The sequence below is a fragment of the Rissa tridactyla genome, chromosome 1, assembly GCF_028500815.1.
Source record: "Rissa tridactyla isolate bRisTri1 chromosome 1, bRisTri1.patW.cur.20221130, whole genome shotgun sequence".
In the NCBI taxonomy this organism is placed as follows: domain Eukaryota; kingdom Metazoa; phylum Chordata; class Aves; order Charadriiformes; family Laridae; genus Rissa; species Rissa tridactyla.
Genome location: NC_071466.1, coordinates 72,360,935 through 72,386,759, shown reverse-complemented (window position 1 = coordinate 72,386,759; position 25,825 = coordinate 72,360,935). Strand labels below are relative to the sequence as shown.

The window sequence follows — 25,825 nt, the reverse complement described above, 5'->3', positions numbered from 1 at the left end:
TTTGCATGGTCCTCCACCAGATGTCCTTACCGTAAACCCTGCAGGGTCCGTTTGTTTACACACCAAGTAGTTTTGCTACCAGGTAAGACAGGACCAGTGAGCAGTGCCAAGTGTGGTACCTGAGGTGCCAGTTGCTCTGGGGAGGCAGACAGGGAATGAGGACAGCAGAGGAAGGTATGGAGCAGGCTCTCCTGCCTGCCCAGGGTGCCACCATCTGTCCCATCTGATGCTGTTTACCTGTGCTGCATTTGCTGTCTGAATGCAGTGCATTGCATCTTTTTTTTTTTTTGACAGTGGAAAAAAATCAGAGTGGCTGGTTAAATGTAGCTGGAAAAAGCTTTTTATTCCTTAACAGGGTGATGCTGTGGCCAAGGTTTATCTGGGTCGGAGGAACCTGCAGAACCGGTATCTTCATACAAACTCCAGGTCCGTCTGTAACACAAGGAACGGGACAGGCACATTAGGGCTTTTAAAATGACCTAATAATAGGCAAATGAAGCAGCCCTGAGGAAGAAGCGGCCGTGGCTATGAACAGCACGAATTAACAAGAGTGAGTGTTGCATACCTTCATGCGCCTGCTATATGCTGTACCTGTAACAAAATAGTCACAGCCCCAGACATGGGCTCTGCTGCACTTGCACGTGCAAAGCTTTTGAACTGGTTGCTGTTGCTGTCGAGTCTGGTATCCTGTTCTGCTGATGGTGATGTGGATGAGCCCAACCTGAGCAAGGATTTCTTGCCTCAATATGAAGCTGATCATGGGGATAGTGTTGGCTCTTCACAAGATACGAGGCTACACGTTTTCACAGTGGACTATGACTATGTGCAAATTCCCTATGAAGTTACTCTCTGGATCCTCCTTGCCTCTCTTGCAAAAATAGGTAAGTAGAAAATGGGATCTTGGGTCCTCCTACCTCTGCAAGAAGTTAAAAACGTACCATGTAACCAAATATCTTCCATGCACTTTTGTAGCTGGGGTTGTTTTTACAGCTTCTGTCCTCAAAAGAGCAGGTGTGTTCATTACCATGACAATGACAAAATTCCAACTCTGAATGCTTCCAGCTTACTTAAGTAAATGTATGACCGCTAACCCTCCTGTCTCTGGAGTTGTCTATGCTAGTGAGTAGCAATGGAGCTCCCCTACACAGTGCTGTCCATCCCTTTTTCTAGTCCTTGAACATCAGAAGATAACAGAATTTGCAGCCTGCCACAGCTGTAGAAATCAGTAACACCAGACTGAGAATTCAAGCATATTGAATTTGTGGAAGAAAAGTGGGAAGAATTCTTCTGTTGTGCAAATAATAGGAAACATTTCCCTATGAGTCTTTGTTTTCTGTGCTTGCTCTTTAAAGTTGATCAGAAAGTAATACCAGAGGAGAGGGGCTAAGAGTCTAAGAGGGTGTAGGTCATCAGGGATGCAGCATAAGTGCCTTTTGAATACATACCAACACATCTATCTTCTATTAGAGCTCCAAGGAGGTTTTTGAATGAAGAAAGACGACTCAATTGGGAAAAGCAGGGACTGCAATTAACACAGCAAAGATGGCTCACCACGTGTCCTAAACGTTTGCATGGTGGGCTCAAATTATTTTGACCATTCAGAATTAATGCAGCAATATCAAATAAATGAAGAAGGTTATAACAACATGAAGAGCTGCACACATGGGATCCCCCAGTCCTTTTGACCTTTCCATGGGATTTTCCAACATTACTATAGAACAGGTTGGTAGGTGGGACTGATGATTTTCTGGAGGTGGCCTGAAGATAAACATTTTGCATGTCAGAATCACACAATTGACAAAATTGTTACCACTGACCATGATTTGCCAGTTTCATAATAGCTGATGATCTCAACCCAGTTTCTACAAATGTCTTCACTGCTAGAATAAGAATAAAAATTTTCACAAATCAAATTTGTTGTTATGGCATCAGCAGAGTGAGTTAGCAGTGTGCATATTGATCAGTTCCTTTATTCACCATCCATAAAAGCACAGGACTTGTCATACAGCACATCTATTCAATATCCTTGTTTTGAGCAAGAAAAAGATACTTTATAAGAACTGTGTGATGCCTCTCAGGCAGACCTGTTCCTCAGCTGGGAGTTTTGAAGTAAGATTATTTCTGATCACAAAATCACAGCATGGTAGGGGTTGGAAGAGACCTCTGGAGATCATCTAGTTCAACCCCCTGCCAGCGCAGGGTCATCTTAAAGCAGGTTGCACAGGAACGTGTCCAGGTAGGTTTTGAATGTCTCCAGAGATGGAGACTCCACCACCTCTCTGGGCAGCCTGTGCCAGTGCTCTGCCACCCTCAAAGTAAAGAAGTTCCTCCTCATGTTTAGACGGAACTTCCTATGTTCAAGTTTGTGCCCACTGATGAAAAGTGTGGAGCTGCCGACTTCAAATCTACTTGGAAGAAAGTGTTAGTCTGAATAATCTAGTTACCCAGGGAAGATTTCCAAACCGTTATGAATTTTTAGTGTTTTATTCAGGTATTATCTTTCTGTATTTCAAGATTTCAGGATGGGAAGCATTTCTGTGATATTGAAAGGCAAAGCAATCCCCTTATTCCGTAAAACTGACAGAAGACTTGAACATGATTTTTTTAATTAAAAAATTAGACAGAGTTATGATCTTAACATACTTTTTGATAAAAACAAAGTGTCCGCAATTATTTAAATTATTATATCTCCTAAATTATTTAAAATTTCATAAAAATTTTATTGAATTTCTCCTATGAAGGCAGACTGAGAGAGTTGGAGTTGTTCAGCCTGGAGAAGAGAAGACTCTAGGGAGACCTTATAGCAGCCTGCCAGTACCTAAAGGGGGCCTACAGGAAAGATGGAGAAGGACTCTTTATGGGGGAATGGAGCAATAGGATGAGGGGTAATTGTTTTAAACTGAAAGAGGGTAGATTTAGATTAGATATTAGGAAAGAATTCTTTCCTGTGAGAGTGGTGAGGCACTGGAACAGGTTGCCCCGAGAAATTGTGGATGCCCCATCCCTGGAAGTGTTCAAGGCCAGGCCAGATGGGATTTGAGCAGCCTGGTCTAGTGGGAGGTGTCCCTGCCCATGGCAGGGGGGTTGGAAGGAGATTATTGTTATGGTCCCTTCCAACCCAAACCATTCTGTGATTCTGTGACTGTATGATTCTAAAAATATTTTTCTTTTCCTTTACTTTTGACCATTGATAATTCGAGGGTCACAGAAATGCAGCCATGTCATTAACTTCTAGAGTTACAGGATGAAGGTTCATATAGCTTCAGGCATTGAGATACAGCCACTGGATTTATAGGTTTCTTATTTCTTAATCTGCCTCACTCTCATTCTTGTAAATTCTGAAAAATTCCTTACATTTCTAGTAGAAGCACCTCTCATTTGCAATATGATTACGCAGTTCCCGGTATAGCGATCGGATGAGCCAGTGCTAGACATTATCTTAGTAATGGTATCAGTATTCGTGTCAAATGAGACGAATTATATGAACATGGTTGCAGTAGCAGTACATGAAGGCGGGCAGGAGGAGATTCACACCCACAACATTTATATGGTAAGCGTAGCCCTTTTTCTGTAAAACAGCTTGGCTACATCTATACTTGTAAACTAACAAGCACCCTGCCAGGAAGCTGTGCGTGACTGTTCATACCACATCAGTGTTGGTGTGCTCCTTCTCAGCTCTAGCCCACGTCGACAAGCCTTCTTCCAGGCAGTGCCTGTGCAGATATGGGCCAGGATCTGTTCCCACAGGCAGTTTGGATGTGACCACTTCTTGCTGAACTAGGGAAGAGAATCGGGCTGTATGGGTGCAAGCCAAACCTTTCTGCTTGGAAAAGTCTTTGGCCTGCTTAATTTGCTAGTGTAGACTCAGCCTTTATTCTAGAGAGGAAAAAAAATCCCTTAGGATGCATTATTTTCTCTGATATTTGATGGCTGCTGGTAAGTCTTTCAGGTCTGCTGAAATCACTGGTTTTATTTCAGTAAACTAACTCATAAGGTTCGTTATGAAATGTTGCTACCTTTTGGTAGCATTTTTCCCAGAAAAGTAAGTTAAATCAGCTTGTATAAAGGCTTATGTTACTGTGGCTTGATTTCCGCTGCTGTGGATATTTTCTTGTTCATGAGTATTCCCTCTCTCTGTCTGTGGATCACCTGGAGTCCATGCAATGCTTCAGGGGAGTACTGGAAGTGGAGGGAGCTGAGCAGACCATGGCGTTTGAGCTGCTCCCTGCTCCCTTGGGCTTCTCCAGGTTCCTGGTCGGCCCAAATCCAGCGGGAGCTCTGCAGCCAAAGGACCATCCTCAGCACTGGGGGGAAGCTGCCTTCAAACCTGCAGCCAGGGATAGAGCTCTTTTTGAGGCAGAGGGAAAATACTGCACCTCAGAGGTCTGGCAGTAGCGGTCGGGCAGCAAGGATTCTTGAAGAATATTTTCTTTCCAAATTGTAAAGAACCTTTTCAAAGAGGTTTCTGTATTATGAGAGGTGGAGCTTAGACTCAGGACACTTGCTCAGAAATAGAGAGCTGAGGGGGTGGAAAAAGAAGGGATCCATGGCTAAACTCGCCCCTTGCTTTAGTGACACAAGTCTGGGAATGTTTCATTTTGAAAGGAACGGTACTGCCTGTTTTTATATTCATAATCCTAAGAGCAAAACCTGTCTGTGTGAAGACAAAGTATTCAAGGGCAGGTAAAATCTCTGTCTGACATCAGGTTAACCTAAATTTGAATAATACCCTAATGTTTTATTCAAGGTTTCCATCTCTATCACCGATTACCAAGACTCATGCCCGAAAGCTGCATCCTAATTGCCATTGGAGCACTAGTAGGAGCGATCATCTTTGCTTCTGATCACAAATCTCCACCGGTGATGAACACAAGTATTTACTTCTTGTATCTCCTTCCCCCCATTGTCCTGGAGGAGGGTTATTTCATGCCAACTCGCCCATTTTTTGAAAACTTTGGGTCCATCCTGTGGTGGTCTGTGCTGGGATCTCTGATGAACTCATTTGGGATTGGGCTCTCCCTCTACGGAGTCTGCCAGATTGAAGCCTTCGGCCTGACCGACCTGAACCTGCTGCAGAACCTGCTCTTTGGCAGCATGATTTCAGCTGTGGATCCTGTGGCAGCTCTGGTAGTTTTTGAAGAAGCCTCTGTTAATGAGCAGCTTTACATGATGATCTTTGGAGAGTCATTGCTAAATGATGGCATAACTGTGGTGAGTTTCTTTCCACTCCTTGTCTTCCCCTCTTTGGGGTCTTGTGGCTTGTAGGGTTACTGGGCACAGAACAAGAGCAGCTTTAAGGACATCCTAGATACATTATTTATTTTATGGATACTCCACTCCTTACACACAAGTAATTTTAATTATGGAAAGATTTCATCTTATATTAACTCTTTCAAAACCAAATTGGTTTAGAGCTGCTCGAAGAGAGAAGCACATTAGATACCGCACCTTGCTCTTGCATTCACTGAAGTGAAAGGATGATTTTTTTTGTAGGAACATTCTTGACATTGTGCAAGCAAATAAATAGAAAATTGTACTGCTTAAAGACTGGAGGCAGCAGGGGTAGCAATACAGGAGACCCTGCCTTGTCACATGCCTTAGAGAGCCTTCTGCAAAAAAAAGCCAGAGGTGGACAACCTCTGGAGGCCGTATTCCTTCCTCCAGCCCCTTCTAGGAAGTTCCCCAGAGACCTTAGACAGGAATTTCAAAAGCTATTAGTAACTTTGCATAACTCTGTTTCTATCTGTAAAAAAATTGACACTTGACAAATATTCACCTTTCTGAGTTGTCTTATCTCAAGTGTCCAGAAACAATGCTTCTGGAATAAGGGAGATTTTGTTTGTTGGGGTTTTTTTTGTGTTTGTTTGTTGTTGTGTGGGTTTTTTTGTTTGTGTTTTTTTTTATTTTTTTTTTTAATAGGAAAAGAGTGTTTTTACAGAGCTTCTTTTGCTAATTCTTTTCCCCTTTTCTCATTAGTTCTACTAAAACTTGGAGTAACCTGAAATCCTAGCTGTAAACCACAATTGACAAAACCACTTAGAACACGCATGTTTTTCAAGGAAGAAGTTTCAAGCAGGAAATTCCTTGCTCAGAAACCAACAGGGCTGCTCATGTGCTGCAAGTTAACTGCAAGTTAAGGAGTTTCGCTAGATAAGATCTTTACATAATTTAAATCACAGGAATCTAAAACACATAAAAACTATTCAGATACTGTTGTACATGAGGTACAGCACAAATCTGTACAGAGTTCACTGCTGAAAGGCTTCATGGGAGGAGTGCAGTTTCCGAGTAACGCAAAAAGGAAAAGGAATGAAGTAATTTCTTGTAGCCGCAGCCTATTGATCATCAATCCTTCCTCTTGGTGAATCAGAGATGTCGGGCTGATGTAGAACTAGGGGACAAATGTTACTTCATTTTACGTGCAAACTGCTAATATGTTATAGTTGTAAAAAAAAAAACCCAATGCTTCTATCACTTCCCCTCGTCTTTTTGGTTCCTTCAAGTGCAGACCTCAAAAAGTAATACCTGCTCTTTTTTTTGACTGGCTCTCTACCTTGCCTTCCCTTTGTTCCCAGCTGTTACTTATGACGTGGGTCCAACTCATGATGGTATTTACATGAGCTTTCAGTCAGGATCCTGTTACAACATAAACGTGTAGGGACAGAAAGCCTTTAAAAACATGGGTATTTAGGCATTCCTCAGCAGGACTAGGTGTGTTAGCAAAACAGATGAAAGGGCTGTACATGGGGAGTGTTGGCTATACCCCTGTGAGTTCCCTTTGCCCCACGCGCCCTCATCTTTGGGGCTCTTCTCACAGCAGCTATGTTGCAATCAGCTTGTCAGCTCCTGCAGATGCCTCTCTGCATCACCCACCCCTCATCCATTTTGTGAGCATTCAGGTTTTCCAAAACTCTACCTGGCTTCGCGTTTGAGAAGACTGAAGTATTTGTCACCCGGATGGAGGCCAATGGGTGCCTTTCTCCTTTCTGATACCCCACTTGTTTTTTTAAAGGCTTTAAAACTGTTTATCTTGGGTGTCTTATCTTACCATTTCCTCCCCGTTTCTCTCTTAACAGTTTCATTAGAGTTAACCCTATGTGTTTAAAAAGATAATATCACCAAGATATATTAAGCATACATATTTTTCTATTGTATAAATACAAATATTCCCTGGTTCTCTCCAGTCTGTTTATCAGCTTGAACATTTTTTCCCCAGCAGGAAAAACTGGTATGAATTTTGCTGAACTTGCGTATTACATTTTGAGACAATGATACTCCCTCTCCTATATTTAGATCAATATCCTGATATCAAAAATTTGCAAAATAACATACTGCGGGATTAGAATGGTGATTTAGGAGTTATGCCTTTGACTGGCACAAAAGTGGATAATTTACCCTTTTTACCCGTTTGTACCTTTTCCCATTCTCCTCAGTAGGGCCATGTCTACGGATGGAACAAGAAGGCTTTGGGTCCTCTTAATTTCTTCTTTTCCCAGTTGTTTCTGAGTGGACTGTTAGCATTAGAATAGTGCAGACAGCAACAGGATTGGTCATAGCATGTATCATACATTAGTGGAGTTTCAAAGCCCTGTTCAAAACAGTGATGTTGATAAATCCAGTGCAGATTTCATTCAAACCTGAACACAGGTGGAGGACCCTGATTTTGCTGCAAAGTATTTCAGGCATCAGAAGGTCTTCTCCTGCATATACACAGACCATTTCTATCTCAGCGGGAACTGAGTGCCTGTGTGCATCAGGAAATGGAATATTTCCCCTGGCTACTTCATCTCTGAGGTTTGATTTTAGAAAGACTGAGAACACCTACACATCATGCTGTACTCAAAGTGGCAGTGACTATTTTCTCTAATGGTGCCTTCTCTTCTTTGTAAGCAGTAGCAGAGCAGTTAAAGAAAACTACTGCATGATGGAAACCCAAGTGAAATTAATTTCTTTATTTGAGGAAATTTGAATTTACCTCTTTGATGTCACTGGGCAAGGCTTTGACCACTGGGATGTATGGCTGCTCGGAAGGAGGATGGAGATATTCGCTGCTTCTGCTGTTGAAGCTGATCCACTGTATTTAAAGTAAAATTAAATGCATGTGGTCAGAAAGATCTATCAGATGTTGGTGGCTAAGGCAGTCACTTGAAAATCTTTCTTCCAATACTTCTGATGTGGATGGTACATGCAATGTTTGTGTCTAGAGCAGGGACCAGCCCCTGGGGAGGTCCCCTGTGGGCAACAGTGTCACGCTCTCTCTTCCTTTCCCTAGCTCTAACAGCCACCCAGTGGTACACCACTACGTGGTAATGTCCCCTCCAAAAAACCCAAAGCATGACATTCTCAGAGTTGTTAAATGAGGTCAACTATCAGTCCATCCCTTCTTTTTTGAGTGAACAAAAGCGTCCTAAACCAATTAAGGCTTTCCTACCATATAAAGAATCATAGTACTCCATTTACTGGCATAAGCACTGCAATGTATCTTAGCCAAGCAGCATCACATGGAGCCTTACTTGTATGATGCATTTCACAATGTTCTATGGAAGAGTTTATTCCCACAAAGCATTTTACAAAAAATGGAAATTATGTCATATTTCCATGAATTCAATTTTAATGGCAATTCAGTTATATCATATAGACACTTTAGGAACTATAAAAAAAGAAAAAAAACTTACGAAGTCATTTGCTGAGGATAATTTGCTTTATTCATAAGTCAGCATAGATTCATGCCTTGGTATCATTCATAAAGAATCACAAGTCTCAGGAAGAGGTTGAAGCCTGCAAGAAATGGGGAACAGAGAGAAAACAGGCTTTGTAATTAAAAACTATACGGTAAGTACAGTAAGGTTTACTTATAGTGGAGACATGAACCCTCTTTTACTTATCTGCCACTGAAGAGCTTAATTTCATACAGTCATCAGGAAAAAGCAGCTCAGGGTATTTTCTCAGATGAAACATTTTGTTGTGCTTTGTCTGTCCCCCAGACACATTAGCAATGAGCCTCCTGGAGAACTGGCTATGTGACAGCTCAAGGTCATATGTTCCCAGCAGCAATTTAAGATTAGATAGTAGCTGGGGAATAATTATTATCCTAATAAGCTTGACTCTTCTACCTGCAAATATCTGCTTTAATCTTCTTAATAGCCTTCTGGAATTAACTATATGAAGACAGAAAGACCAAAGAAAAACAGATAAGGCAAATGATTTTGGTCTATTTTGCATTTTTTTAACTAATGCTTTGGTACAACAGCTTTGGAGAGCTGGTGTCTTTAGGTGTTCCCCAAATTCTCTTGAAAACTGAGAAGTGACTTTCACGTGTTACACGATCCCTGTAAACAGATCTGACAGGACTTAATGGTAGCCAACTGTCAGCAATCCCTAAGACCTTTTTATTACTACACCACTCATTACTGTAGAAACTGATGAAAGTAAAATATATTGAAGACTTTTCATTAGAAATTTCTGCAGAAAAGAAATCATTGATAATAGAAGTATGGTAAACTTATCTGTTCTAAACTAAATGAAATTATCTTTACAGATCAAATTGTATAATGTAGAAAATTCCATCTTTCTTCTAATCTCATATTGTTATCTTCCCTTCCTATCACTCTCCTGTTTCCTTTCCCATTCCCAGCGATGTTTAATGATTTTTATGCATCAAGTACTATTGAAAAACATTTAACATTCCAGAGTCCACTTAATGAAGTGTGTCCAGTCAACTGATCATACAGACCACCTAAATGGGATTTAAATCAAAAAGAGTGATTCTTAGCGTCTGCCCTGCCCCATCCTGAGTCAGAAAGAGAACGTGGAAGGGAGAGCCTGGGGTTGGTAAGGTACCTGGCTGGGCTTTCAACATCTGCTACAAAGACCAATAATGAAGTTTACCTTAGGAAAACAAAAAGCTTGAGTATTTTTTGCTTACTCCAATTGCATTTGATCCCCTGGAGTTTTACTCTTATTACATAACCATCTACCTTTTTTTTGTTTGTTTGGTTTTTTTTTCTGTTTTTCGGGACACTTAACAGACCCTTAATTCTGGGACTTATTAAGAATCAGCTGAGATTTCAACTGTTACTTTGCTGAGCTGCCTAAAGAAATTTTAGGCATATATATTCGCATACACACACACAATGAACTGAGTAAGCCTTCCAGGTTCAGAAAGACGCCTGACTGCCGTCTCCTTATTTTCACTCGTAGGTTTTATATAACATCTTCATCGCCTTCACCCAGATGCACAGGTACGAAGAGATTGAATCCATCGATGTCTTTGCTGGCTTCGCTCGCTTCTTTGTGGTGGGACTGGGTGGCGTGTTGTTTGGCATCGTCTTTGGATTTGTTTCGGCGCTGATGACTCGATTCACCCACAACGTTTCCGCTATCGAACCCCTGTTGGTCTTCATGTTCAGCTACTTGTCATACCTGTCTGCTGAAACCCTTTACATCTCGGGCATTTTGGCGTGAGTATCCCTTACAGCTTTTTGGATGCCCTCTCGAGGGAAGTGGCATTGTTTTGAGGAGGTGGTTTGCTCGAGCTCAGGGCAATACAGGCATTTTCAGTGATTTTCAGTCTCTGGCCTATAGCAGACGGCTGCAGTGGATGGCTTCTAAGGGATCTGAAAAATGCAGTGGTAACTAGTAAAAGCAAACTCACAGTCAGCGTCAGCATAGATATACTACAGAGGAGCGCATGTGGGCTCTGAAATTTTTTTAGATTTTTGCCCGTTGGAAAAAATACTGCATGCTGTGGGTAAAATGACTAATGCTGCCACCACCTGGCTGCTACCTCTGCTAAGAGCAGCAGAATGAGAGAATGATTTGGTAATAGTGTATCTCTATTTATTTCTAAGCAGCATCACCATCAGATTACAAGAGAGATGAAAATTAATGAGTACAGAAAACAGAATAAAGAACATCCTAGTTCTTCCTTTTGCATACAGCTGTGAACATCATCTCTAATACAATTTACTGGAATTACATTACATTTGTACTGCATCACTGGAACTGAAACCAAGCCAAACCAGACAACCGAGAACATCAAGCTCATATGCATACATATACTCATGTCTATGGGTATTCATGATCATATTTTGATGTGATCAGGATAGCTTGATACTGCTGTAATCCTGGGGACTGCTTCTTGAAGTGCTGTGGTGGAATGGGTGCTTGCTGCAGAGAGAAAGCTGTCAGGTCTATTGACTACAGTAAATGCAGAGAGGGCGAGTATTGTGGAAAGAGGATGGCAGCAGGAAACGAGTCAGAAGAGAAAGGAAGGAACAGGGGTGAAAGTGAGAGAATATATTTACTCACCTCCACTTGTCAAACCCTGATTTCATAGAATCATAGAATAATTTGCATTGGAAGGGACATTTAACAGTCATCTAGTCCAACCCCCCTGCAATAAGCAGGGACACATTCCGCCAGATCAGGTTGCTCAGGGCCCCGTCCAGCCTGACCTGGAATATTTCCAGGGATGGGGCATCTACCACCTCTCTGGGCAAGATGTGCCAGTGTCTCACCACCTTCATTGTAAAAAACTTTTTCCTTATCTAAATCTATCCTCCTTTAGTTAAAAGCCCCTTGTCCTATCACTACAGGCCCTACTAAAAAGTCTGTCCCCATCTTTCTTATGAGCCCCCTTTAAGTACTGAAAGGCCACAATAAGGTCTCCCTGGAGACTTCTCTTCTCCAGGCTGAACAACTCAAATTTGTTCAACTTCAGAGCAGAATTGGCTTTGTAAAAACAATCTTTGCAGGATGGCAGGAAGCAATACTTGAATATTTAACCATATTAAATAAGTGGTTAGACAGGAGATATGTTTTTCTGAGCAATTAAACAAAGCAGGTGAGTCTTCCACTATGTTTTGCATATCCAACAGATTTGGTCTGACTGATGTGACTGGCAACTTTAGTTGGGCAGGTTTAGACCTACTATGTAATGACCCTTTCCTACCTGCACTGCCCAAAATACTGCTTCCCTGCCTATTCATTACATTAGACTACATAGCTCTATTTCTTTTGCCCCTTATTTTCATTAGAGTGGTGAAATTATTAGCAATAAAAGAATGTTAATATAATTGGGATTTATTATTCTTACTGCTTCATTAAGGAAATTATTGCTTGTTTTAGGGATGGGAACTTTTTGTCACCCTTCTGAATTATTGAGGAATTCATTCATTTTTCACTTGGATCATGAAAGTCTATTATGCATGTGTCTGTGAAAGTCAACAGTATTAAACATTAATGCCTAATGGCCTTGTCTTAAGAGTGTCCTTGGACCTGCTAAATGTCTCAGCTCCACCAGAATACCCCTGAGATTTCTTCAGTGGAAATTAAATGAGCAGAAACTAGATGAAGGGTTATTTAATGAACAGTCAGCGTTCTCTGAATTCACAAGTTTGGAAAAATATCATCACAAGAAGCCCCCAAAGACTAAAATAATATCAGTACAAACTAGATAGATGATGGAATATGTTACTAGCATAGCACTCAGTCTATCTATTACCTATGACCATGGAAAATGAAGGGAGGAAGAGGAAAGCCCCTTCAGTAGGGCTGCTCAAAGACTACTGCTGCAATTGCTACCAGCGTCTGTGCTGGGTGGCCGTGGATGCCTCTGAAGCAGGCTCTAGTCTTCATTAACAGCAAAGAGGTAGAAAACATCCCTTTGCTTCCTTAGGCACATTCCCCACACCCTGGGTAACTAAAAGGTGGGGGGGAAGGACACACCTATGGGATAACTGAATTTCCCCCTGCTGTGCTGCAATGGGCTGCTGTGGGTGGAGAGTCGCTGAATCTTACCTGCTGATCTTCCAGCCAGCTGGCAGGGAGCCGCCAGGGGCTTTGGCCCCAGCTTAAGACTACCAACATGTTCTACCACCACCACCTCAAAGGAGAAGGTCACTAAGAGGCAGGTTATGTCCCTCTAACCGATCCGTCCGTAGGCTGGTACAAAACTGACTTGCCCTTTGTTTGAGACTCAAATATTTGGTGCTTGGTGGCTGTGTGTTAGGCATTCAGGAAAAAACAGACTTTGAACAGGAACGTGATACCCTCACTTCCTCGTCAGGAATGCTGACTGGTTTGCTTCCTTTTTCCTGTATGCAAAATGGCTTTGTAAAGCTGAATGAAGATGGTTTTCTATCTAATGAAATAGATAACGTTATTGAAGAAATAAAATTCTTCTTGATATTAGGAAGGTCAGAGGCTGGTGATGGAGAGTGCAGGTAATGAAGGCTGAGGCTGTTCTTAAATGAAAAGAAAAACAGGTTGTGGCTGATATCTGACGTTTTGCCTGGTACAGGATGACAGCATGTGCAGTGACAATGAAAAAATACGTGGAAGAGAATGTTTCCCAGAATTCCTACACCACAATAAAATATTTCATGAAGATGCTGAGCAGCGTCAGTGAGACCATGATTTTCGTGTTCATGGGAGTGTCTACAGTGGGGAAAAATCACGAGTGGAACTGGGCCTTCATTTCCTTCACTCTGCTTTTCTGCCTCATTTGGCGGACACTGAGTAAGTCAGCTTTTGCAGGCAACCTTCTCTGTACCTCTGAGAGAAACCCTTTTGGTGCAAGGGTATGTTAGAAAAGTTTGTGCAGACTGGCATAACCGGTTCAACAACGAATTTACTAGGCTTATGTTACTGACATGTTAATTTCACAAATCTACACATGGACCAAAAGGGGGAAAAAAGCCCCAAACAAATCTGAATGCCAGTCTCCAAGCACAGATTTTATAATTAGGGGAGAATGGACTATTTTAAGCAAAATTAAAATATTACCATTAATATGCCTATATAGATGCTTATATCTTAGTTAATGAAATGTCTTTGGGTAAGTGGGTTTCATAATCATTTCGTCACACACTGTAATTAACTTACTAATTAGATAATGTGTATATATAATGATACAGCACTTCTGGTGCTATAACACTACAGGTCCTGGGCCAGGAGTGCTGGAGGCATTAAAAAAGAGGCAAGGTAAAAATTAGCACTGGTAGACAACTGAACAGGGACTCTCTTTCCTTCCTTATACCACATCTACTCCAACCACACTATGATACCGCTCCTCACAAGTCAGTGACTGCTAGAAAAGAGTCCCTGTTTAAAATTACTCCCTTTCTATGCACAGTATCTCCCTAGTCCTCCAAAAGGTCTTCTTATGGAACACTCCCTACTGAGCCACTGTTATTTGTCACTTAAATTTAGTTAAAAATATGAGTGAACAATGCTTTTGTAATGAAAGATGTTTTAGAAGTAGTATAAATGAGAGGGCCAAAAATACAATTATGCAGGCAACCTTATTTCTGACATTTTTTAACTTCTCAGTGACTGGATTTGCCATCTTAATAACTTTTTTTTTTTTTTAAATTTCAGTAGGATTTTTCAGAGTAATTATTTTTTTTAAAGAAAATGAGAAATTGAAATATTCCATCAGGTGGCCTTGGAGGGCATATTCTTAGCACTGAAATTTAGGCATCTACCTTGGCTAACTAAGTTAGTAGGTTAGTTTCCCCGTGCTTCATTTATAATCAAAGGAAGCCCCTCTGGAGCATCCTGTTCAGTAGAAATCTACATTGGGCACCTTCCACCACTTCCTCCAGCCTTCTGCCCTTGTCTGTATTCCCTTTACAGACAGAGCCCAGGCTTGAGCTCTGGGCATTGGTCCTGCATCATCTGCTGTGGGATAGAGGAGGAACAAGACCTGTCAGGTAATTCATCAGGGCCAGCCGTGCCCTGAAGGAGGAGGCAAAAAGCGGTGGAGAGGAAAAGGCAAGTGAGAGTTGCTGGAGACTGGTTGATGAATCAGCTGGGGAATATGCTTTGTTTTCTTTACCACTCACAAAGAAGGAAGAAATGACTGAAGATATGAAGACTGAGGGCAGCCTCAACTGCAGTGACCACGGGACTGCGGACACTAAGATCCCGAGAGGAGTGAGCAGGCCAACAAACAGCAGAATTACAGCCCTGGACTTCAAAGCCAGTTGAAGGGGGTTGATAATGTGGGAAGGGAATTGGCTGGACTGCTGGGCACAAAATGTTGGTCTAGCTGGTGGCTAATGGCATCCCTCAGGGCTCAGTACAGGGACCAGTATTGTTTTAATGTCTTTATTAATGACCTGGAGGATGGAGTGGAGGGCACAGTGAGCAAGTTTGTGGCTGACACCAAACCGCAGGGAGCAGTCAATATTCTGGACGGCTTCCATTCAAAGGGACCTGGACAGGCTGGAGAAATGTCTGACATAAAGCCCATGAAGTTCAAGAAAAGCATGTACAAGGACTTACTTACATGTGGGTTGGAATAACTCCATATACCATTATAGGCTTGGAGTCTAGTAAGCAACTCTGCAGAAAAGGACCTGGCCTGGTAGACAACAGGTTGAACACAAGCCAGAATGATGTCCTGTGACAAAGGACGACCGTGTCCTGGGCTACATTAGCAAGCGTGTAACCAGCAGGTCCAGCAAAGTGTTTCTTCCCCTCTCTTCAGCACTGGTGGAAGTGTGTGCTGTCTCCAGAGTGCTCTCTTCAGTGCTGGGGTCCCCAGGATAGGAAGGACATGGAGGTTCTGGATCAAATGCAATAGAAGTCACCAACTTGGTCAGATGCTGGAGCACTGGACGTACAAGGAGAGTCTGAGAGTGCCAAGTCTATGCAGCCTGGGGAAGATACGTCACAGGAGAGGCCTTACTACTTTCTATAAGTACCCGAGGAGAGAGAGAGAAGATGGAGCCAGACACTTCTCAGAGGTGCACAGCAATATGCTAAGAGGCAACAGACACAAGCTGGAACATGGGAAATTCTGATTAGACAGTAGGAAGCCATTTCTTCATATGAGGGTGATCCATTTTTTAACAGTAGCCCAGCTCTCCATTCTTAAAGGCATTCAAGACTCTACTGGAGATTTGAGCAACCTTATCTGATTAGCTCTGCTTTGAGTAGGGACTTGGACTAGATGACCTTCAAAGGTCCTTTCCAGCCTACAGTACTCTGATTCTAACAGTTGGGACCAGATAAGTATTGGTATCAAACATCTAAGATTAGGGTGCTATTAGGGGCTTATTTTCAGAGTACGTATTGGCATATCCTTCCAATCAAGACAGAAAATGTGCTCTTCTGGTACAAAAGGTATTTTGCTACCACTTGTCCATCCTCCTCTCAAACACCAAGGGGAGTGCTAGAGCTTTCCAGAGGAAGGCTGAAATATTTTCTGTTAAATTTGTTTGCTAAAATGATTACATCATTTTCTCTGAAGCTTGAATAAAGTAAAGCGAATTGGCCTGAGGGTGATAACTCACACACGCAGTTTCAGTCTGAGTAGCTAATGTCTAGCATAGTTATAAGTAGCCAAAAAAGGTCTTATATACAGCAGCATGCAGGAACCTACATAACAGGATACTGATACTGGCCTTACCTATAATAATCTACTGAGTTTATCAGTGACAGCTGTGTAAAATAACACCAGTAATTATCAGAATTTTTCAGCTTTTACTTCAGTAATTTAACAGTTTCCACACGAAACAGGATGCACGTTTCTTATGGAAGATGAAGAAGATTAAGAGTGAATCAAGCAAATTGCTAAATGTACTCTATAAAGAAAAGCTGCATGCAGCCACAGGCTGTCTGGTTAACTTTAAATTTTATTAAAAGCAAAATGAAATTTGAGAAATAAACAGAGAATTGGAGACACAATAAGCCAGAGGACTAAAAATTTAAAAGTGCTATTACTTTTTGCCTTTCAGTGAACCTGTCCACAGGACGTGTTGGTAAAGCAGTGTTCAAACATTTTGGGCAGATACTGTGCAGAAAGCAGGAAACATTGCAAGGGAAGGCACACAGGAAAAACTTTCATCCAGTGGTTTGTCTTGTCTCCAGAACGCTTGAGAAAAGAACTGTGCAACATAAATATAGGAAGTAAATCTTTTCCCCTAATCTCACGTCTAAACTGCATAAGTGAATTTAAATCCTGAAGCAGTTAGGAAACGTGGTCTTTTCTAAGAGTCTATTTCAGACAAAACAGATTCAGCAGTCGGTCGAAGAGAAGCTACGAGAACCCAAAATTGAAAAGAAAGGTTTATCAACAGCTGCCTCAGCCAAGAGGTTGTTTTGCTTTAAATATTTTCCTTTTCTCCTTGATTAATAATAGCTGTGTTTTTTTCCCTTTCTAGGTGTATTTGCTCTCTTCTACATCAGTAACAAGTTCCGAACCTATCCCTTTACCTTGAAAGACCAACTCATTATTTCCTACAGTGGCCTTCGAGGAGCCAGCAGCTTCTCTCTTGCATTCTTGCTTCCAGTGAAGCTCTTCCCAAGAAAAAAATTGTTCATTACTGCTACTCTTGTAGTTATATATTTCACTGTGTTCATCCAAGTAAGTGTATTTCTTAATGGATTGCTTTCATGTAATAGGGTGACTGAAAGCTTCATAGTGAAGACTGCACTGAATTTACTCTTAAACTAGGACAAGCTATCATATCTTATGGACACATTTAACACTGCACTGTGTAATTACCCTTTCAGGGCTTTTTAGGTGTTATTAAATCACTTTTTTTCACAAAGTCTGTATTGAAAACTTGTGTTATCTAAAATATTCAGCAAAAAGGGCACTTTGTGTCCAAAATACCTTATGCTCACTGCACATGTGCTTCCTAATATTTCCAAATTAAGAAGCATTTTAACTTTACACTTCAGCACAGAATCATTCTCTACTAGTTGTGTATCTCAAGCTGAACAGAAAACAGTATGTCTGTTCTGTGAAGGATTTTGAATTTTTTAATTTTATCTTCATTCTTCTTGGAGGCCAAACAAGAACATTTTGAAATCCTTTGTAAAAGAATATTAAAGAAAAATTAAGTGAATAATTCAGATTTGTAAGAATAGGTGTCTACTTCAGATGTTCGGTTTATTCCACTCGGCTTACGCTGCTGTACCTGGAGGAACTGGAGGTCTTGCATTCCACGTTCTGTATTTTCCCATACCAATATCTCAGATACTCTAGGGTGCCAACGGGGCACTAAGTACTTGTGGTTAGGCACTTATATTCCACCAGAATGTTTCAGAAAAAAACATTTTGTTTCTATTTCCCTTTTTTAAATGCTATTCTCTAAAGAGCAGTAAGGCTCGTGCAGTAAAGAATTGGGAACAGCTGAAAATGGTTTCTAAGTGAAAAAAATCTGAAATATTTAATTCTGAAAATGTTGAAGTAAGACATTTCAAGATTGTAAGAACCTCACAAAGATAATGTTTCCTTTCAAGTGAGTGCTATTTTGAAGAAGGTCGTCAATGAGTCAGTTACTTTACATAGTTAAAACATGTTGATAAATACAATCTCGTTTAAAAAACCCCTGGTGCATAATATTTTTAAAGTTTTTGAGTTTTAATCCTCTTCTGTAGCTCTCTACACAAGTAAAAGATCATTCTTGTGTCTAAGACACAGCTTTCCTAATTGATTAAAATTAAATCCTTTTGGTTTTTTTTCTGTTTTGTTTCTAAAAGATAATTAACCTTTCAACTCATTGTTCCAAATGCAGGGAATCACAATTGGACCATTGGTCAGGTATCTAGATGTTAAAAAGACCAACAAAAAGGAGTCGATCAATGAAGAAATTCATGTGCGAGTAAGTTTTTTTCTATCAGTAGCTGGTATCCTAAAAAGAAGAGAGAGGGTATTCCAAAAGAGCTGGACAGAGGGAAAGCACTGGCATTCAGTGCATTTGGATACTGAATGCTTTTAACAACATTTGGAGGAAACCCAGGCATAATGTTCTAAAATAGGATAACTCATTTTATATTCATAGTGACTATCAGATTATAATATCTTACCTCAAGTGTCATGGTGTAGCAGGTCCCTTACTTCTTGATACTTGTGACCACGGGAAGACAGAAACATAAAGGCAACGTTTACAAAATGCACTCGTCGTCCTTTCCAGCCAGATTTGTCAGGTACATTTGTGGCCATCCTGTGACTGGTTCTAGACACACTGACACCTTAAAAGTCTTTAATCAAGTTTTATTGAACTGAAATGAGTTGATCCGTTGGTCTGCAAATTTAGTTTCAAGTTATTCTGAGTAATGATCTTTTCCCCTCTCAAACATTTGCTTTAGCTCTCAAATTACCATTGTATAAAATAACCAAAAGCTGCTCAAACCGTCTTCACAACACTACACAAAATACACGTACATGCTTTCATTTTCACAATAGGAAGTATATTTGAAACTAACAGAAACAGTGTGCCCTTAAAATTAAGCACATGCAGACACATTAGCAGAATTAGAGTATCTCAACTGATTTGAATTTGAAGTGCATTTAATTCTTACTATTTCAACCTTTACACTTAACCTTGAAAGGAATTTATGTTTAAAAGCACCACTTATAACAATAAGCATGTAAGAATTGCCCATTTTTCTGTCTGTTTCTATAATTCCAGAAACACGTAAAAGATGAATGAAAATCCTCGTAGTTAGCAGTGATGAACTTACCAGCCTCATGACAATTTGCAAAATCCTCAGAGGACTTCTCAGTCAAGGCAAAGGTTAAGGTGTGGGGTACCTGGCCCTGTGCCCCTCTCAGGGAGGTCACACATGCAGAAGGGAAACTTGGCTGACAGAATCAAGAATTTAGTTTTTGGTCTCAGCAGACAAAGAGGACCAGGCAATTTGGATGCTCGGTATCATCTTCCATTGGACGTAGTCCCTTACTTGGGCCTATATGTTACTGGGTGAGATGATGGCAGACTGACAGACTTGTCGCCTCCATCAAAATATTGCCACTGCAGCCAAGCATAGGAGCTGCCACAGTGGGATCTTTGTCTTGATTTTTAGAGAAATGTAGATGCTTTCAGAATCAACTCACACCCTCCAACTAAACAATCTCAAAATCCTGTCAACAATTACGTGTTTGTGGTGACATTATTTTCTCATAATTGCCACTTAAAATTTTTCCATGTTTGTTTCTCTAGTTGATGGATCACTTGAAGGCTGGTATTGAAGATATATGTGGACATTGGAGTCATTATCAGCTGAGAGATAAGTAAGCATCTCTTATTGCAGTGTACTATAATAAAATAACCTATCTATCATGTAAAATACAATAGGTAAACAGAATAGGAAATCAATCTTGTGCCCCATAAAGCTAAAATAGCATGAAAATACTGGGGATGTGTGCAATATCTCTTTTTAAAAAGTGAAATCCTGAGTAACCGTTATCTCTTGGGAGTGCAGTGCTTGTGCATTGCCTGCTAAATTGCTTCTGCACAAAGAAGCGGAAAATAAGCCTTCTGAAAGAAAAACACAACACGGGAACTCGTGCTGCAGACATCAGCCTGTGCACCTAGCTTTGCCATAAATCTTAGATCTGTGGCTGTTCTCCTTTAGTTCTGGATTTAGAACAGAAGCTACGTAAGGTGTCAGTGCTTCACTGAATTTTGCTGTAAGCCTCCACAGCAAATATGATCCCTTGTTGGCAAGTACAGATTCACTAATAATTAGTCACCCCTCCTTACAGGTCTTCGTATTCAGTAATATTTAAAATAAAAGTACTGAAGGGAATGTTTGAATTTTAATAGCCAGTAGCATAAACAGATACTTTCAATCTAGTTTTCACTCAGAAATGCAGGACCTGAGTTGTGTCTTCTATAAGCAGGATGAGGTGGTTTTGTGAAGCTTTGCGGCTTTTCCAGCCACTACCCAGAAGAGGCTGGAAGAAGACCTGCCATTCCAAGCTGCCATTCCCTAAGAGAGCCCTGTGATCACATTGGGCACCACCGCAGCATGTGAAGGGAAGTGTGGGGAGAGGCCAAATCTTCCTTCCCCGCAAATATAAAGATGCCGTGGGCTAAAAGTTATCCCTAGTTGTCCTAGCTATGCCTAGACTTCCGTGCTGGAGTCCTCTGTCTCACTTTTCAGCATTGGACCCCAGTAATCCGGCCAGGGGTGTCTGCCAGGACATGTGGCAACTCCTTTCATAACTGGGCTTCTCTCTATGGAAATTAGGAATTAAAAGTGGGAAGAAGGTGGCTGGTTAGCATCCAGTTCTTGTCCCAGCAAGGAGTAAGCACTTACCTGGACCCAGAAGCCAAAAATTCCTCTTGGCTTTTACAATAGGCATCACAGAGATAGTGTAGGACATCCGCTTGGACCACACCACACCACTGTCTGTGCAGTCAATAAGCTAAACAAATCCCTGTTGCAGGATTAATTCCATTGAAATAGCTGCATTTACACATGTCTGTGAGGAAATGTTACGCCCTTATCTCATGTCTACGCAACAGCTATGAAAGAAAATTTTGTCCAAACTAGCCACAAATGTAGTGTGTCAGTTCAAGGGCAGATTCAAAAGACACACTGTATGTGCAGATATTTAATGTAAGAAGATTGTATTTAAAAGTATTCCCTAGGCTTTTCTACGCAACTTTGAAAACATTTAGGACATGTATATCAGAATTAATTACCTAAGTGATGACACTCTGGGAGGTTTTCTGTTACACAGAAAAACATAAAGAGCTCTAGTTCCATTTGTGTACTTATCTCTGCTATTGATGTATAAAAAACAGCCTTTGCAAAGAAAAAAGGTACAAGCTCTGTAGTGCTATTCCTGGCATTGTGGAGCACATTACCTTGCTGTGGTAAACTGTTCTTTTGAAAGAAGCATATAAGAAGATCTGCTGTTGTTCTGCTAAACATCTGCCTGAAAGCACATACCTGTTCCAAAGCGTGCACACACGTTCACGTTCAAATTATACAACACATTAGCAGTATTTTACAATCTGCAGCATTTGAGCACACGGTATTTTGTGGTCCATTCAATTTCTCTGTTATTTAGAATACAAAGAAGTGTATTTTCTCTGCTCTAATTGTCAGGATTCAAAATTATCAGCAACATAATGGGCCCAAACTACTGTAACTGCTGGGCCATTTAGAGCCTCATTGGTGGCTGGCTGAATAGGCCAGGATTACTGTAAGAGCAGCTGCTGCTGTTATGCCCTGCTAGAATACAACATTTGTACAAAAACGTGGAGACTGGCCATATTCTTTTCTGACAAATGTGGCGGTGTTATATGCAAACACACACCCAGCCCTCTTTTTCGCTCTGATTGCAGCTTGTTTCTTTCTTTTGTCTGGTGTGCTTTGCAATCTCTGTGGACCAGTAGACCACGCCAAATGTCCCCCCAAAGGTCTCTGCTCACTAGGCCTTCAGGAGTCCACAGGTGCCTCCAATTTGGATTCAGTTTCTACCACTGAATTATATATGTGTGCATTTGAATAAAGATCAGCATGTACCACAGAAATAAAAACACATTTCCTTTTTTTTACACTTGGATTTTAATACCTCTTTTGCAGGTTTAAGAAGTTTGACAATAAGTATTTGAAGAAAATCTTAATTCGGGAACACCAGCCCAAATCCAGCATTGTGTCATTGTACAAAAAGATGGAGATAAAACTGGCCATCGAGATGGCCGAGAGTGGCATGAAAATTTCAAAATCATCCACAGCTTCTTCACGGTGAGTACTGACCTCCTGACCCTTTGCAGAGTGGGGACAGGAAGGAAGGAGGCAAAAATGAGGAAAGAGAAATATAAGACAAAAAAGATGGTTATGAAAAGAGAAGTTGCTGTTCTGTGCTGGCAATTTGGTGCTCGTCATATTTGCAATTTGGGTCTTTGTTCACAGAGTGAAAATTAAAACCAGGAATATTTTCTCTGTTTCTCTTCAATGATGGGCAGTTCTGAAGAGGAATCATGAGTCAGACACAGAAACCACTCTGGCTGCTTTAAATCACAGGAGTGTTTCAAGGTGGCCACACTCGACACTTAGCTACCCAGTGGGTTTTACTCATCACTGTTAGATGCTGAGACCTGCAGGAGACCTTAGAGAACGGGTCCCAACTCCACTATTCCAATCACAATTTTTCACTGAGAGAAGATTTCCTTGTAGCATTTGCAATTTTTCCTACTTCAGTTTGCAGTCCCTCAAACTGTCTTGCCATAATTTAGTACTTCTGTACCAAATTTGTCCAAGTAAACATTGAGAGCAGGTCTGTGGAGGACTAAGGGGTACTGGTGGATGAAAAGCGGGACATGAGCCAGCAATGTGCCCTTGCAGCCCAGAAAGCCAACCGCATCCTGGGCTGCATCAAAAGAAGCGTGGCCAGCAGGTTGAGGGAGGTGATTCTACCCCTCTACTTTGCTCTCTGGAGACACCACCTGGAGTACTGCATCCAGCTCTGGAGCCCTGAGCACAGGAAAGACATGGACCTGTTAGAGCAGGTTCAGAGGAGGGCCACAAAAATAACAAGAAGGCTGGAGCACCTCTCCTATGAGGACAGGCTGAGACAGTTGCGATTGTTCAGCCTGGAGAAGAGAAGGCTCTGGGAAGACCTTATACCAGCCTTTCAATACTTGAAGGGGGCTTATAAAAAAGATGGGGAGAGACTTTTTAGCAGGCCCTATAGTGATATGAAAAGGGGTAATGGTTTTAAACTAAAAGAGGGTAGATTCAGACTAGATATAAGGGAGAAATTTTTATAATGAGGGTGGTGACATTCTGGCACAGGTTGCAAGAGAAGTGGTAGATGCCCCATCCCGGGAAACATTCCAGGTCAGGTTGCACAGGGCTCTGAGCAACCTGATCTAGTTGAAGATGTCCCTGCCTACTGCAGGGGGATTGGACTAGATGGCCTTTAAAAGTCCCTTCCAAAACAAACCATTCTGTGATTCTATCATTCTATGAAACAGAAATGCAACTTGGCATCAGACAGATCAGGGGGGAAAACTGGTGGGATCTCCAGAGCCATCATTGAGGGAACTACCCTCTAGGAGAGAAGTCTGTACAAATCTTCACTGCTGCACACTTTAACTGCTGTGCATGTTTTTATCCTCACCTTGCAACCCACAGCCCAGAGTGTGGGTATTGCTAATGGCACTTGCCCCCACAAACTCTTTCCTGGGCTACTGCTGGCCACTGTTGCTGCTACTGCCTGCTCTCTGCTGCTGCATAGAATCATAGAATCATAGAACATCGCATCCTTCAACCCCTCTCCATTTTGCAGCAGCTTCTGGCAGGGATGATCATGTTTTCTTTTTTGAATGATCATCTCAACCCACACCAGAAAGTTCAAATACCAACTGAATGTTGAATTAAAATCTCTCTTGAAAATTAGGCTTAATCATGTCAAGATTCATCTGCTTTCTTGAAACTGATATCAGCATGCAGCATAAGACCTAGCCCTTTTCTTTCTAAATCATTCTTTGCTAAACGGATGATATTAAAAAAGATTTTGTGTCCGACAGGCTCCTTTCTGTCTGCTCTATTCCCTTAACTGTTCTGAGCCAAGAGAAAATGTGCAAAGTTGGTAGACAATCTATGGCAATCAAACCACATTCCTCTTCTTTTCCCGAGGGAAAGAGAAAAACAAATTGCTTCATCGTAGTTCAGAAATTCTCTCGTGAGTGGAGAATTTAGATTGAAAAATATTCTATAATGAACAGCTGATACAATGGACTAATTTTTGCCATCTGTACTCCAGCTGTAATTGAATTTTTCTGTGTATCAACCTCTGATGCACAGGTTCTCCTGCTGAGACAGCCTTTTTAAAAATGAAGTGTCAGCTTCAAAAACCAAAGGGCATCCTGTGGCTCAGAAACATTCTGATTTTTGGAGGCTGTGAGAGCATTTGAGGAAAATAATGTGTTTTCCCAGCTCTGTTCGTTGGTAGGTGTCCGCTATTGAGCTCTGGAGGAGACAGGATAGTGAGCCAGTTGCTGGATCTTTGGTCTGAGCCAATGCAGCAGTTCTTGTATCTACGTTCTCCTGAGCAACTATGTGAACCTGCTGCTTATGACTAAAAGGTTTCTAAATGTCTGTGTAGATTGTTTGATTATTATCATTGAAACAGCTTGTCTTCAGTGAGGATACAAAAATCTGGCCATGAGCAAGTAGAGATTTGAAAATAAATTCCAACATATGGCATGTAAAGCAGTATTTGTAGTTCCAGAGTAGTGAGAAAACTGCACATGAGAGGAAATGCTCTATAACAATCAAAGCAGATCTCCATTGCTGTGAATTAGCATTATTCTCAGAAACTGCATTCGTGCTGGTGTGGTTCCTGCAGGTGGACTGGGTGTCCAATATGCACTAAGTATTTCCAGTGCAGACTGGAGAAATTTGCCCATGGACTGTGCAACAAAGAATCCACATTTAAATGAAAATAGAGCATTTTGTTATGATGTTTTGGAGAATATAAGCCTTAGCAATAAGGGTAGAAATGGAAAAAGCAGAGCCAAGCAGATATTATCAAAACTGTGTTTGCGTGGCTGGTTTTTTGCAGGAAATAAGCCCATTAGAGAGAGATGGTTTAATGCTGAGCTTACTTAATGTTGGCTTCATATTACTGCAACACTGACTTTGGTAAGAGTGAATCTTAGAATGTATCGATACATTACAGATCAGAATCAAGTGCCGTGTTGTCATTTGTGGTGGTGCAGTTGTGCAAGAGCTGTGCCTAATCAATGTTAGTTACTTACTTCACAGGACTTGTGAAGATTGGTGGAGAGTTCAGGAAGTCCAATATTTTATATATAATATATAAAAAATAATATTACAAGGTTTGTGGAAGGTATTTTATTTCCTCCGTGTACCAACTATCCACGTCTAAAGAAGAAAGAGATACTGTCATGGTACTAATTACAGAGAAACAGCCAGTTTTTATGGCATATTATCATTTCAATATTTTCTTTGCAAATATATCTCTTGTGCCGTGCTTTGTTGTAACATGCTGGAAGTTTCAGTAAGAACAAAGAAATAGTTTTAATAAGGATTGCTT

At 41.1% G+C, this 25,825-nt stretch overlaps 1 protein-coding gene across 2 annotated transcripts in view; it reads left to right on the top strand.

Moving 5' to 3' along the window:
• Positions 1-149: 149 nt before the first annotated feature.
• SLC9A4 (solute carrier family 9 member A4) overlaps positions 150-25,825 on the top strand; it is a 36,208-nt gene continuing 10,532 nt past the window's right edge. Inside the window, exons 1-9 of one of the 2 annotated variants that reach the window (XM_054216301.1) lie at positions 150-174; positions 356-881; positions 4,748-5,211; positions 10,201-10,460; positions 13,304-13,521; positions 17,175-17,377; positions 18,537-18,623; positions 19,965-20,035; positions 22,345-22,506. In XM_054216301.1, coding sequence (XP_054072276.1) covers positions 620-881; positions 4,748-5,211; positions 10,201-10,460; positions 13,304-13,521; positions 17,175-17,377; positions 18,537-18,623; positions 19,965-20,035; positions 22,345-22,506 — 1,727 coding nt within the window. In that variant the 5' untranslated portion in view covers positions 150-174; positions 356-619. Of the gene's footprint in view, positions 175-283; positions 882-4,747; positions 5,212-10,200; positions 10,461-13,303; positions 13,522-17,174; positions 17,378-18,536; positions 18,624-19,964; positions 20,036-22,344; positions 22,507-25,825 lie in introns of those variants that run through there. The other variant, XM_054216291.1, reaches the window with a different exon arrangement.